This window comes from Adiantum capillus-veneris, chromosome 9 (assembly GCF_014529385.1).
Source record: "Adiantum capillus-veneris isolate H3 chromosome 9, ASM1452938v2, whole genome shotgun sequence".
Classification (NCBI taxonomy): domain Eukaryota; kingdom Viridiplantae; phylum Streptophyta; class Polypodiopsida; order Polypodiales; family Pteridaceae; genus Adiantum; species Adiantum capillus-veneris.
The window spans coordinates 26,403,174-26,417,464 of NC_140939.1; the positions used below are offsets into that span (position 1 = coordinate 26,403,174).

At 43.2% G+C, this 14,291-nt stretch overlaps 1 protein-coding gene and 1 long non-coding RNA gene across 2 annotated transcripts; both read right to left on the reverse strand.

Moving 5' to 3' along the window:
• Positions 1-2,007: 2,007 nt before the first annotated feature.
• LOC147450256 (autophagy-related protein 18d-like) lies at positions 2,008-12,223 on the reverse strand. Its single transcript, XM_086519535.1, has 4 exons — positions 10,982-12,223; positions 10,553-10,832; positions 2,491-2,617; positions 2,008-2,402 (listed from the first exon to the last, which is right to left on the reverse strand). Exons 1-4 carry the CDS (start codon positions 12,221-12,223, stop codon positions 2,306-2,308), a joined length of 1,746 nt encoding a protein of 581 aa, XP_086375661.1. The 3' UTR covers positions 2,008-2,305.
• Positions 5,560-10,546, reverse strand: LOC147450257 (uncharacterized). The gene is made up of 2 exons (XR_015189103.1): positions 9,975-10,546; positions 5,560-9,856 (listed from the first exon to the last, which is right to left on the reverse strand). It is a non-coding gene; the product is annotated as an uncharacterized LOC147450257 (long non-coding RNA).
• Positions 12,224-14,291: the final 2,068 nt, after the last annotated feature.

Below are 14,291 nucleotides of genomic sequence, written 5' to 3' on the forward strand. Positions count from 1 at the left end.
ATCATGAGATCTTTTTGTAGTCTTTGAATGGTCTGTAGATTCTGTTTGGTATGTATACGTATATTTTGAGTTAAGGTGTAACTAGTTTGCTTTGCATAGGGGCTCTAAATTTTAGAATCAAGGAACTATGGTTGAGTCAAATTTTTTAGAAGAACCAATCACCATGTTTGCCATGTGTAGACTCACCGCACTTTTGGTGAACTCGCTGCACTTTCCTAGGTACATTTATAAATTTATTCTTATCTAGTTGAGTGGTAGACAATGATTATAAATGTGAAGATTTCTTTGTCCCCTATGGGATCTTTGTGGGAGCACTTCATTATGAAAGTGAGGCTTTATATTGCAAATTGAATGGAAGAAAGCAATTGCATCCATGTATATGACCTCTCTCTATTTCACTATCACCCATGAGAATGCCATCCCGGCATGATGAGCAAATATATTCCAAAAAGGTTTGATAAAATGGAGCGATGAATTCTCCATAGTGACTGTAATTACAGTCAAAGAGCCTTTTCCAATGGTCTCTACTATTTTCCCATTTTCTTTGAGGCTACATATGCAATTCTCTTTGTATAGTGATCGAAAGAAGACAAGACGTTGAGAGGGTCTCAAGGCCTTAAAAGGATGCAAACCTTCATAGCACATCTCAGGCTTATATTTTCCTATCAAAGCTCCGTAAGTATGCATGGGTCCATTTTGTTGTAGCAATAGTTTGATTACTTGGTCAAAAAAGAGCGTTAAATCAATGCAATTACAACCCGGACGCAGTTGATTTGACAAGCTCATTAGGATTATGAAACACCCCCTACAACAGTCCAATCTTCTCCTATCCAATACTAAGCTAGAAGTCATGTGAAGCTACTCACCTGTTTTAATGTCTTGTAAGCTTACCTAAAAGCTAGGGGGAGAGGGAGTTCAACTCAGCCATGGGATAGTGGTCCAACACAGAGGAAATTATGGATATAAAAAATGAAGTTTCAGGCACCCAATCATGTCTAAAGAATACCCTGAGCTCTAACACCCAGTGTAAGGAGGGTGGGCTAATGATGCAGTCGTCGATTTTAAGTAAACATCGGTTTTGCAATACGATTCCAAAGTATGTGGATTGGTGCCTCTATACTTATGTAGGCAAGAAAGTGGTTCTGATGACATTGTGCGGGGTGGATACAAGGTGTTTGTGCATGCGTAGAGCAAGTGGCAAGAGAGACTCCATGAGTTTACAACGGTAAGTGCAATGATCCACAATTGCTCCCAAAAGCTTCACAATAGATGATGGATCCAATGGTCCACAATTGCTCCCATAAGTTTCATGCTTTTCAAAGTCCTTGTGCTAGGATAAACCAGTCACTTTCCCACATCTTCATGCAGCCACCTTCGCCACTAGGTTAAAATTAACCTTTCTGCAGAATGCTCGTTGCTGTGCTGCTTCATGAATTATTAGGCTAAAGCAAAAGTTCATAGCCCTTCATTGCCTTAATCTTTCCATGCAAGTTTGTGCTCATGTACACTTCAGTAAAAAGATATGTCAAATTATGTGGCATCCAGATCCTGGCTAAAATGATGTGTGCATCCGGCTTATGACACATGCACTGGTACACTCACCCATCTTCAGTACATGAACCTATTCAAGCGCTACAATTGTGTTTTGAGTCGATCGACAAAACGAGGGATCACGGTCGCATAGTTGCAACTATTTGTTCGCAAATATACTTCTGAACCCAACAAATCTCCAACGCATAGTGGAAGCCTAATTGTGGGCCCACATCTCTCAAGAGAGAAATCTCGCATCAAAACATAGCTAAACTTAAAAGAATAGCTGGCCCCCATGATGGTATACACAAAAATGTACACCAAATGCAGCAAACATGCCAACCGCGTTTGATATCACGGAATGACTCTGCCTAGAGATTAGCTAATTACATTGATGAGTAAAAAAAGGATAGCAAAGTTGGACGCGAACTTGATATGTATTATACAAAGCCACCTTCTAATAATTTTACCCATATATCGAGTAAACTCTTGGTGGAAGTAATGCTTATTGACTCCACAAAAGAATTCAGGTGTGTTTTATATACAGTATCACATGTAGCACATAGTTTGTTGGGCAATGACGACAAAAGAACCTCCAAACGACAGAGATGGAGACCCTTTAAAAAGTAAGGAACAGAGTAAGGGGCTTTGAAAAAATACATGGGGCAAGGAAAGATCACATGTTGCTCAAACAGATAATGAACCTTTCCAAACCTTATACAAGGCTCCTTGAAAGTCCAATGATCTAACACCAGATTATTTAAGCGCTCTCTTGTTACACAATCATCTCCTTGTCTGATCCCAAAAATCTTGCACAATGCTTTTGTTGCATTTCCCCTCCATGAGCAGGATCAAAGGAGCACCTGTAAAAGCTGAAAGATAGCACACACACACACACACATCAAACCAAGGATTAAAACAACACAAACCCCTAGGACGATTGTTCGAGTGGAAAATTACCTTCCATCCAATCCAATAATAAGTACAGTAGTCCTGTCGGGCCCAAATGCAACAAGCGTCCTTACATCTTCAGGCAGCCGAAACTGCGCAAAAGACCACTCTGAACTAAAATATCTTGGCAAGACACCTGTATGTGAAACATTTCCAGTCAAATCACACCCTTGAACCCAAAAGAAAATCAAGTTCTTTCATCAAACTCTTTGATCCACTAAAAGATAATCACAGCTGTGCCAAGGTTAATAGATTCCAGTATACCAACCCCTTACGCTGCTACTACAATTGTACGTAGTACCAATTTTTTCGCACCATACTGTTAGTACCTAGTCACCAAAACCATTTGGGGGTTTCTCAGGTTCTCAGACGAAATCTTTCGTCCTTCGGTTAAGAAAGGTCAAGGTTTCAAAATTTTGCCGAAATAACAAGAAAATGTATATATCTAGGTGAGCCCACAATACCTCTGGAGTCTGCTAGAAAACACTAGCATAGTTTAGACATTATAATTTGTAGAATTTTTGGAATTCAGAGAATAGGTAGAATAAAAAGTTCACAATTTCACAATCCTTTGTTCTTTACTTGCATTAACGAATGCAGCTTCGCATTATTGCTGGTTCCTTTTAGATAAGAGTGTCACAATCCTGAACACCCCAAGACGAGAATCTGGCACGACACACGAGAGAATCACTTAAAATACTTCAAAACTTTAAAATCACAGTTCAATTTTGGTCGACACGAGGGCAATTTACTGGGATTTCTATATAAGAAACCCTCAGCCCCCATTGTATAATTATCTGTTATCTCATTGCCTTGGTTGATTAGTTCAATGCATCTCTCTCTCTCTTTCTCTCTCACTCCCGTGTCAAAGTCCTTGGCGGAGCGAGGCATCCCGGATGAGAAGAACAAGAAGCCTTCGCCAAAGACTTGTTTGGTCGCTATTGCTGCCTGGCGTTTTTTCTCTCAACAGCCAGCGTTTTGGAAAGCCCCTGCAGGCCCTGGCGTTTTGAAACGCATCCTTGCTGATTGCTGCCCGCTGCTTCCTCCCCCTCTCATCCTGTAGGAGGTGCCCCAATCCCTTGCACCTTGCTGCGTTTCAAAACGATACAGAGGCAGGCCTTGCGCGTAGTACTCTCCCAAAGTCCCTTTGCCCTACAGCGTTCCAAAACGCTGCATAAGCAGCACCAAGCAACGGCATCCTGCCCCACTTCTTCCTGCGTTTTCAAAGGCACACCGCCAGACCCCCTCTTGGTGTAGCGTTTAAAACGCTCACAACTCAGCAAGACGGGCGCTTGGGTAATCACGTCCAAAATATAACACTCCAAGATAATGAACTCTGGAATTCCACACATATTGTCCATGATCCAACCAACAAAAATGAATTGGCGCGCCCATCCATAGTGTGTTTGATACGCCTGATTGGTTCCCTGCCAGATGCAAGTGATTTAGACTCCGACCTACGGAACCAAACACCAATAACTTGAACTCTTACACAAGGGTCCAAATCATAACATAGGGACTCGGGAGCACTGTCTGCCCCCCTTTGCCACTCACAAGCCTCTTTGACTGAAGCTAGTGGTGACATCGATCTGCATATGACTAGAAGGCGGGAGCCCGTGCCAGTGTGGTTGTCACCACACCAACAGCCTCTCTGCTATCCTTCCCTGAGTCACTGTCACAGTTGTCCTCTTATTGCTTGCTTTTACCCTTGTCCTTTGTAGAATCTTTGTCTTTGCCTTTGGATCTACAATCCTTGGCCAAATGACCTCGCTTTCCACACTTGTAGCAATGGTACTTTGTCCTTTTTATGGAGTCCGAAGCAACATGTGCCTCGCCACGTGTGTCCGCTATCTCAAAAATCTGAATTTTGCCTTGAGTAACCAACACGGCTTCCTCCTCAATGAGAAAAGAGCTGAGATCGTCAAATTCCAACTTTTACTTCGTAACTTGTAGCCGTAGGGTTCTAGCCACCGTTTCATACTCTATAGAAACTTTGTAAGGACCAAAGAAGCTAACTGGGTACTGGGAAGTGCACTCTTCATAGTTGCCAATTGATCATGCACAACTTTAATCTTCATCAAAAATGATTGCATGGAACTTCCTCAGGGGTTATGGATTTCAAACAACTGTCCAAGAAGGGTGACTGCTCGCATCATGGAATCTCGATCAAACATTCCGACAAGCTTGAGCCACATTTCGCTGGCAGTCTTCAAGGTCTGAATGGTTGGAGATAGGTCCTTCGTAAGAGATTCCGCAATGGCCGACATCGCCTTCGCATTGGACGCATCCCAATCGACACACAATTTGGTGTGCTCGTCATCTTGAAGGCGGGTGTACCTGTTGTGGGGGTCCCTCGTGGGACGAGGCTCCGAGCCATCGACAATATCCCATAACCCTTTCTGAGTAAACCAAAGCGGCATAATCAAATTCCTATGTGTAGTTGCTGCCGTTCAACTTGTCGTTGGCGCTCGAGCAAGGGGGAGCCATCATGAAGTTGCAAAATCCTGGTACGTGTACCGTTTCGCACTCTGAAATTGTGGCTACACGAATCCCAAGCCGCACAAAATTTTCCCTCTTTGTCACAACTACTCGCAAGTCGCCTCGCCGCTTCCAAGCCAATGCCCAAAGTCAATTCGCCACCATGGGTGAGTCGCCTCCAAATGTTCACAGTTCACGAATGGGGATTATCGAACATAGTCTTGTCTACAGTTCAAATTTTCTACAGAGGCAACCGATGCTCAAGATGTCATTACTTTTAGGTACAAAGTTGAGGAGAGCAACACCGAGGTGTATCAAGTGAAGTGTACAGCTACTGGGGTGTCCATGGTAGCTTCTTCATCGACTTGGTTTCACTATTGATATCCACTATGAGCTGCAGAGGGTGTTGAAGTTTAGGCATCTCAAGTGAATTGCCCAATGTGAACCCAGTATTTATTTTGGCTTTTAGGGATTTATTTCACTTGTTTGACAAAGTCTGGGTTGGGTAGGGCAATTTACTGGGATTTCGATATAAGAAACCCTCAGTCCCCATTGTATAATTAGATGTTATCTCATTGCCTTGATTGATTGGTTCAGTGCATCTCTCTCTCTCTCTCTCTCTCTCTCTCTCTCTCTCTCTCTCTCTCTCTCTCTCTCTCTCTCTCTCTCTCTCTCTCTCGTGTCTTCTCACCTTGGTCTACATGCTTCCGCATCGCCGACTTTGACAGTACTGCCATGTCCGCCACGTCATCTCTATCTGTACAGCCTGCTGCCATGTCATGGTTCTCTGTCCGGGCAATACTGCCATGTCATCAACTAGTCACACACACACACACACACATTCATAGGGTCCCAACCAGGTTACCGGTAACCAATGTGGTATTTGCTGGCATTAGGGATAGCTGCTCCTATCTTGCCCTATTTTTCCCATTTATTGGGATTTATGCCAACTCGTGGAGCCTTCTGGCTAGGTCAGGCAGGTTAGGGCAGCATGTATATATACAAGGGGAAGGTCACCTCTTACAGCATAACAGTTGAGCCCAAAAAGGGGCGCTTTCCCTTGGGTGCCCCAGAGGGGGTTGGGCAGCATGTATATATGCAAGGAAAGGTCACCTCTTACAGCATAGCAGTTGAGCCCAAAGAGGGGGCGCCTTCCCTTGGGTGCCCCCTTCCCTTGGGTGCCCCAAAGGGGGTTGGGGCAGGTGGCAGGGCTGCCTAGTGTTTTGGCATTACTACAGCCTAGCGTTTTTGGCAAGATCTCAGCCCAACGTTTTGTCATGGGCAGCAGATGTAGTGCTCGGAGATCATCTCTACGGTGCAATACCACCTCGGGGCAGCCTTTCAAACGCCTTGTGCCCATGCAGTAGCAGGTTTCCTCGACCGAGATCTAGATCCACATCTAGATCCAGCCACGAGAAGATGCACCAGATCTGATGTCACGAGACGCATCCAACCCTATGTGTCCGTGGACAAGCTACAGCACAATCAGGGTTCAGTCAGTCCAGTCAGTCTAGATTTAGAAGTGATCTGGCACTTTTGTGAGTCTATTCGTAGACCATGCATGTCCAGACACTTAGTGTAGATGCGTATCCTCTGGTTGCACACAGCATGATCATAAGCATTCCCATCAGAATCAGTCAAGGGAATTTTCCAGTGATTTTAGCCTATTTTCCTATTTTTGACATTTTTCACTTATTAATTTAAGTGACTTCCCAACAAAAGTAGGTAGGGCAATTTGAGTGAGTTAATATATAAGCAAACCCAAGTTAGCACTGAATGGCAAAAGAGGCAACAGAAGCTCCATCGCTCAACAGGCAACTTCGCAAGCAAGACCCAACATTGGTGGCGTTTTTAATCAGCAAGTGACTTCATCGTCAGATCCCAGCCTTGGCGTTTTTGCATCAAGCACCATCACCAAGCAGTCTCTCTCCCTAGCGTTTTTCTCATCAAGAGATTATCGCCAAAAGAACCAGCAAGATAGCGTTTGTGCATGAGATCTCCCCAGCAGCTAAACATCAGCCTAGCGTTTTTGGTCAACCTCAGTCTCTAGCGTTTTTGGATTCAGCGTTAGCAAAACCCAAAGTACCCCGCAATACCCAGCACTTAGCAAAACCCAAAGTACTCAACATTAGCAAAACCCAAAGTACCCCGCAATACCCAGCACTTAGCCTTCCAAGTACCAAGCATCCACCACAATATCCCTTAGCACCTACCGCAATACCCTTCAGCACTTCGCGGAGTACACATTGGCATTTCAGCATCTCAACATTTAGCATCATTGTATCAGCATTTTGTGCAAGTAATAAATTATAAAGCAACTATTTGCTCTCGCAACAGAGCAAGGGGGCCCTTGAGGGTGATTGGGACCCGACATGCAGTGTCGTCTCTCCTCTCTCTCTCTCTCTCTCTCTCTCTCTCTCTCTCTCTCTCTCTCCTCTTTTGTGTTCATTCCAGTCTCTCTTTTCAAGTGAAGTGTAGTAACCGTGTGTTTGTGTGGAGTACTAGATCCGAGCTAAATCCTTAAACACTTCCGTTGCACCTGACACTTCGGGTGTGGCCAGACGGGCCACCAAATCAAAGACTACCAGAAGCCGCAGGGACGCCCTTCGGTCCAGATTCACGAGATCTCACTCTAATGTTATTCAAGTTGAAATCCATCACCTAGCGCATAGTTCATGCACTGATTGTACTTTTAGGCTTTAGCACCAAAGTGTTTGATGATAAGCACGATCTTCTCCGTTTCCCAAAGATCGATGGTCACAATGTGCCCATACTCCTTGATGATAGAAGCTCACACAAATTTGTGAATGCAAAATTGGTGCAAAAATTGCACTTGCAGACGTGAGACACTGACAATGAATATCGTGTGAAGATGGCTGTCACAAACTGCTGACATGTCAAGCCACTAAAGAACGGGACCAACCTGCACATCCGGGCCGAGGAGCCTAAACCCTAGAAGAAACGGAAGAAGAAGTTTTACCAACTTACAAAGTCTTCCCAAGTGGCCTAGTACGGACGTCCGCGTTTTAAGTTGACTTGTTCATGTGGCAGCTTGTACGAAATTCCGTGTTTCATGCTCGGTGTGCTCGTGTGGCGGCCTGTACAGATTTCCGTGATTTACGTCGGATAAATTTCAACGCCAGCTTTTGAGAAGAGATGCTTTTGAGTTTGATGCTTTTCATGTAATTGCTTTTGAGAGGCCAAGTATAACTGGCCTGTACACCATAGAGGGCAATACTAATTTTATTAACTGTTAACTTTACACAGAGCACTGAGAAGAAAAGAGAACACAAATGAAATGCGTCCAGTGACTAGAATGTCACTGCACACACAAAGACGGACACCCTGAAGGCCCCAAAGACCGGCGCCCCTTTCGGTATTTCTTTATTCGATTGAAATAGACGACCCGAACACATAGATCAAAGTCTCACAAACCTGTTCAAACCTGGCGAGGGCTGCAATTGCAGGTTTTTGACCCAATTTCGGTAGCATAACAACGCCAAATCCCCTGTAAGTCAAAAGTACCTGTATAGGACGGATTTCCTTGCAATTTAGAAGCTTTTTGGTGCTGTCACAGAATTTCAGCAAGTTGTAATTCCCTGTTTTGTAACGCTAATTGCTAACCCCCCACATGTACTAACGGTACCATCATGACAAGTTGCAAAGCAAGAGAGCTTTCTTGTGTGAAAACTCATCCAAAACAAAGGAAAAGTGTCACATTGTGTGAAAACTTGTCCAAATCAAAGGAGAAGTGTCGCATTGTAGGAGCTCCTAAGAAGACTCAGGCTAAGCAAAAAAAAGTTGATGATCGTCACCATCATGAACTTGGATTTTAACTTGGTGATTGAGTACTTTTGCACTATGAAAAGGTTATGTTAAGGAAAAGGAAAGGCAAGGAACGTTTGTTTCCAAAGCTCAGCTATGGTCCTTCTCAGATTTTATACAAGATCAGTGATGTAGCTTGCACGTTGAGGTCTAGAAAATACATAATGTTTTTCATGTGAGCCTTCTAAGGCCCTTTGTTGGTGATGTGCCAAAGAATATGCTTGATGAGGACCATCCTGTGAGTATTTGTGATATCGAGATATGTCAGCATGTATTGTTGGCATGCAAGTGAGATTGCTTGCAATGTTTCAAGGGGCGGGTATGTCATCAAGAGGTACATTTTCCCTATTACCTTCTTTAATTATGTAATACATATTTTTATTTATGTACCTAGATGAATCCAAGATAAGCCCAGTTTCACCCTTAGAGGGAAGTGCAAGGTATAGACCCACGGTAGTCACCCACAAGACAACTAATCATCAGCTCCATCATACATAGTATTGACTAAATACCAACATCATCAGTGCCCAATAGTGGGTGTAAAACTCATAATGAAGCCTAGCACTAAAAGAAGCATTAAATCAAAAAAATCAGCACAAAAAAGAGGTAGTTAATAGGACATACGCACCACAAAAGATAGAAAAAATTAGCACAATATCAACAGGTCGTAACACAGACGAAAACCTAACAATGTAAAGTCTACATGTCCACTATACAACTAAAAAATATACCTAGATGGATCAAGGATAAGCCAAGATTCACCCTTGAGAGGAAAGTGCAAGGTATAAACCAATGGTAGTCACTCACAAGACAATATAACCATCAGCCATAGATCCAATGAAGGGCTACTATAACGCAAATCAATGTCTCGTCCTGCATGAAGTCCACAAGTGTCTAAGGTCCTCCATCTTGCTCTGATAAACCCTAATTGCCTAAATAGCCGAAGCTCAGAACACAAGCCTATTTAGTGAATCGGTAACTATTGGTTCTTTCCCAGCCTTGGAGTGATATCCCGAAGCATGTAGGGGGTGAAGAATCTTCCAATTGGGTACTTTCCAGGAGTTTGAACCACCTATATGTCAAATAATGAACCCGTGTAAGGCAGCACACATTTATAAGCTTCGAAGGACCCTTTGAACCTTGATCCACTAGAATACATAAATAACCAGCATTGTATCACTCCCTCTCACCTCATCCCTCTTTTCTGTCTCATCTGAGAGCATTTTCATAAAAACGCCCTCATATCCTTTCACGGGGGAGTCTGTGTACTCTTTGAGACACAAGCTGATCGAAAAAAAAAATCAAATGCATCATACATTTGCCCAGAATGAACTATTCGAGAAGCACCTGAGACTTTAATGTACATAGAAGTACGAATTGTCAGTGTACCTGGTTTGTTATGTTGAGCATGTATATACATATGACACAAAAATGTATGCAAATATAAACATGTTTGCATACGAGTATGCACAGGCATATCTGTGTATGTCCTAAGACATGAACACCCATGCACATGCATTCATGCACGTGTGATGTGGGTGTACATAGTACATACATAAGTACATATCTATGTACATATTTATCAACATGTGTAGGCAAGTGCATACAGGTACAGAAAGATATACATAACACACGATACTAAAAAAGTTATGTTGCTCCATTCTTGACAGTTCAATAGAATGCATCACAATAGTCAAGTCCAGGAACTTCCTAAAAATTAGCATAAGATACACTTTGGATAAACGTGAGTAAACACAATGAAAAGTACCTTTCATGAAGGATAAGGAGGAACTTGGATTGCTGCTAGAAATAGATGTGGAGCCACTGCAAGGCGGACTACTACCCCCACTTCCATTTCCATTTCCAAAACCAGGAACTAAAGATGATCCAGATTCATTACGTCTAGGTTCATCATTGAGTACAGCACCTGTGGGCCCTTTCAAAGTAAACACATGCACTGTTCCCTTGTCACTTGACAAAGCAAGCCATTGTGCCTCTGAAGAGAATGCAATGCTGTAAATTTCTGCCCGGTCTGCGCCTCGTCTAACCTGTTTAATAATCATAAGCAAATATGCAAGAGTGTTAAGAAGTGAACTTTGAGGTACAACTGTAAGAGTGAGTTGAAAAAAAAAAATTGCCAAACATACAGAGTGATGATTGCATTGAATCATGTCATGCACTCAGAAAGTGTGTGTACCTCTCGCAACCTGGTTCCATCAAGGGTATTGAAAATTCGTACAAGGGTTCCCTTAGAGCTGGCTGTGGCAAGTAATTGTCCATCCAGCGTAAGAGTGAAGCAAGCTAGGTGTGAATCATGGGCTTGGATAAACTTGGTCTTCTTCAAACTATAATGTTCAACTCTTACTTGTCCTCGATGCAACCCTAGACATGCAAGTACGATGGAGTTTGACGCTGCAGAGAGCGCACAGAGACCTCGTGGGTTTGCAATGGTCTCAATTTGATGGAGAAGCTTAAGGTCGGCAAAGTTGTAGACATAGATTTTATGCTCGAGGATGACCACTATACGATCACGGCGCAAACGAACTGCCCGTACCTCAGAGCGGAAGGAAAGTTCACCAATGCAGCGATTTTGGTGATCATCCCACAACATGACTTTGTTGGGTGGGTAGATGGGATTGGCGCCGCCTCCGACAAGAGCGAGAATGTTGCACCTAAAGAGCATCTCCACCATGCCCACCCCACCATCTTTGAAGTCGCGCTGGAAGGTCTTCCTGAATGGGTCGCAATTGTATATGCGGAAGCCCTTGTTTGTGGCACAGGCAAAGCACCCATAGTCTTGATTGAATGAAACAGACAGCAAGTCGTTCTCCACAAAATCGGAGCGAAAAGAAGGAGAGGAGGAAGAAACCTCGCCTGCTACTGGTGGCGAAGAATCGGCAGGAAGCTCTGCTTCCGAAAGAGGCGACATCACTCTTCTAAGGGAAATCGAGCGCGACAGCGCACATCGCCTCCGCTCGATTAGGTCTTCACCTTTGCTTATTTCACTGGTAAAGGCACGCACGACGTATAGGAATTTGCTAGAAGACCTCCACGTTGGTAACACGGGTGTGAGGTGGTGGTCACACGAGTCATAGTAATCATGATAAAAGCATAAAAGCAGAGTTGTGATTTCGTTGCCTCCGCGTGCTTTGTCCAGACAAGGTGGAAGCAATAGGCCTACTCCTTCACAAATAAGGTGCGAACTTGCAGCATGTGCTAAGCAGTAGCCTACTAGTAACTCGATTAGTAGAGGAGGTGCTCGAGCTTTGTTCTCTGCATATCTCGTTGTAAAAGGACAGTTTTTATCTTTCCAGAGGGGTGTCGCCCAATTTTTGATGGGTTCAGAAATTGGCTTCGTTTTTGTTGCCCAAGTTTGCGTGCCAGTTGGGATTCTCGCACCTGCCCTCTCTCTTCCACCACCCCATGTGAACCCAACCATAGTTGCAAAAGAACCGGTTAGAGATGGCTGCCAAACAAAAGTAGTGTACCTTACAGTGCGCCAAAGTGGAGTCAAGGAAAAATTGACCTACAGTATGTACGTTATGTGGTAGTTTATGGAGACGACTATACATTGCATTGTTAATAAGGCATATAGTGGTGCATCGTGTGATCAGCATTGAGTTGTGTATCTCATGCATATTATATGCTCGTGCAAAGTCGTGCTTGCTATGCCTTTTGCTAGTAATTTATACTTGTTTTTAAGTTATTAGAGAGTATTTTTAAATATTGAGACATGCAAAATGATAATGTAGAGAACTTATCTTTCTTGCAAGATATTTGCTCAAAAGAAATTAATCGTCTTTTTTTAGGAGCTACAAACAAAAGCAAAGAAATGGTTCCACTTTTCACACTACGGATTTTGCAACAATTATACAATGTTATATAGTACACAAACTACTCGATTGTCATAGAAAGAATGGTGGAGAGTTGGCACTATGTTCTCCATGTCGGTATGTGCATCGGAAGGAGAGAGGAAAGAGACAATGGCAAAGAGGCAGATGGACAAAGGTTGGAGAGCCGAATAACTCCATATGGCAAACTTTGTGAATGATACAAGACAAAGGACAAAGAGCCCCCTAGGCCACATGTATAGTTAGCAAAGGCATGTTCATTCAAATATCTATGTCAAATACCAAGACAAAAAATAAAACCCTCATCCTAAAAATAACAAAATGGCCAAAACGTGCCTAAGATGGGCAAAATGCTCGTGCAAACAGTAATTGTGCGTCTTGTCCAGCATTTGTACTGGTGGCCAACCCACAACCAAGTGCCAGTGCATGTGTGATGAGTAGCTTGTAAGCAGGAGGACAAGCATCTAGAAGGTGAACATAACTTTAATATCCCCCTTAACAAGAGATGTTGAGAAACTTGACAGGTCTAGAGAACAAGAAATAGGAATGAGTTCCAAACCCACAAAACGACAACCTATATAGTAACAATGTGATGATGGCCAAGGTTGAGATTACATCAATCAAGTCTCATGAGGAGGCTGTACCAAAGTTGATGGAGTAACCAACTACTAAACAAGTAGTGCAAAAGTTATACAAAAAATGAGCCTCGCATAGCTCATTGATGGCTGTCACGACTAAAATGGCGAAACTCTACGTAGCAGTGGGAGAGGAAGCAAGATGGGGGGCCTCGAAGAGGAATGCTCTCATCAAAAAGAGACAAATCTACCAAGATGGTAAACCAGCAACAAGTCCAAGTCAAGAATTTTGTGGAATAGAAGCCAAGAAGTCTGTGGAGTAGGAGGAAGGAAGTCAACTTGAAGAAGTATGAGGTTCAATATGATCTGTTGCAAGACACACACACAATATCAAACACAGTAGTCAAAGGAGAACCTTATGATGTCTATCGGTGAAGGCGCATCCACCACAAGGGTTGGGACTAAATGCATGAGAGATCCTAAAAGTGTCAATTGGAGAGACATACTGCATAGGAGAGCCCCATCTCTAAAACAATATTGAAATGGCACGAGGTAAGGAACGTCTAAGACGATGCATCTGGAAGAATGGTTGTCAAAGTAGAAGTCATAGCCTTGAAGTAGACTGTCTTTGGCATAATTTGCAAGCGAAAAGGTAGAGGCTACTACCACGACGGATATACAAGCCATCACCAAAACAAGAATCATCCATGAGGTCTTCACCGAAGCAAAGTTGCAAAGGTACCTCCAAACTATAATAGTAGAAGCCATACACTGAAGGAGAAGCAAGGGTAGAAGCTCCACCAAAGAGAGGCAAACCTAGGAAACCACCAATAATTAGTATGTAGGAGAATACCAAGCAAGCATCCACATGCCAAAGGATACTTGTAGTAAATGGTAGCACGGAGAGCTTGCAAAAATACATGAGATAATATCCAAACGAGCAACAGAACGAGACAAGCACACTTTATTCCTGTTAAAAAGACTATTAAGGCACACCAAATGGCAACTCTCTTAGTATCCCCAATTTTCAAACACCATGGATTGCCAACATCCATCGTGTCAGATAGAGATCATAGAATGA

Bases quoted from the DNA above. Each gene is read 5' to 3' on its own strand.
- LOC147450256 (XM_086519535.1), bottom strand. From the start codon at position 12,223: ATGGTTGGGTTCACATGGGGTGGTGGAAGAGAGAGGGCAGGTGCGAGA. The intron at 10,833-10,981 runs GTACACACACTT...ATTATTAAACAG, and splicing joins ATGGAACCAGGTTGCGAGAG to GTTAGACGAGGCGCAGACCG. The intron at 2,618-10,552 runs GTACTTTTCATT...TTTCACATACAG, and splicing joins CTCCTTATCCTTCATGAAAG to GTGTCTTGCCAAGATATTTT.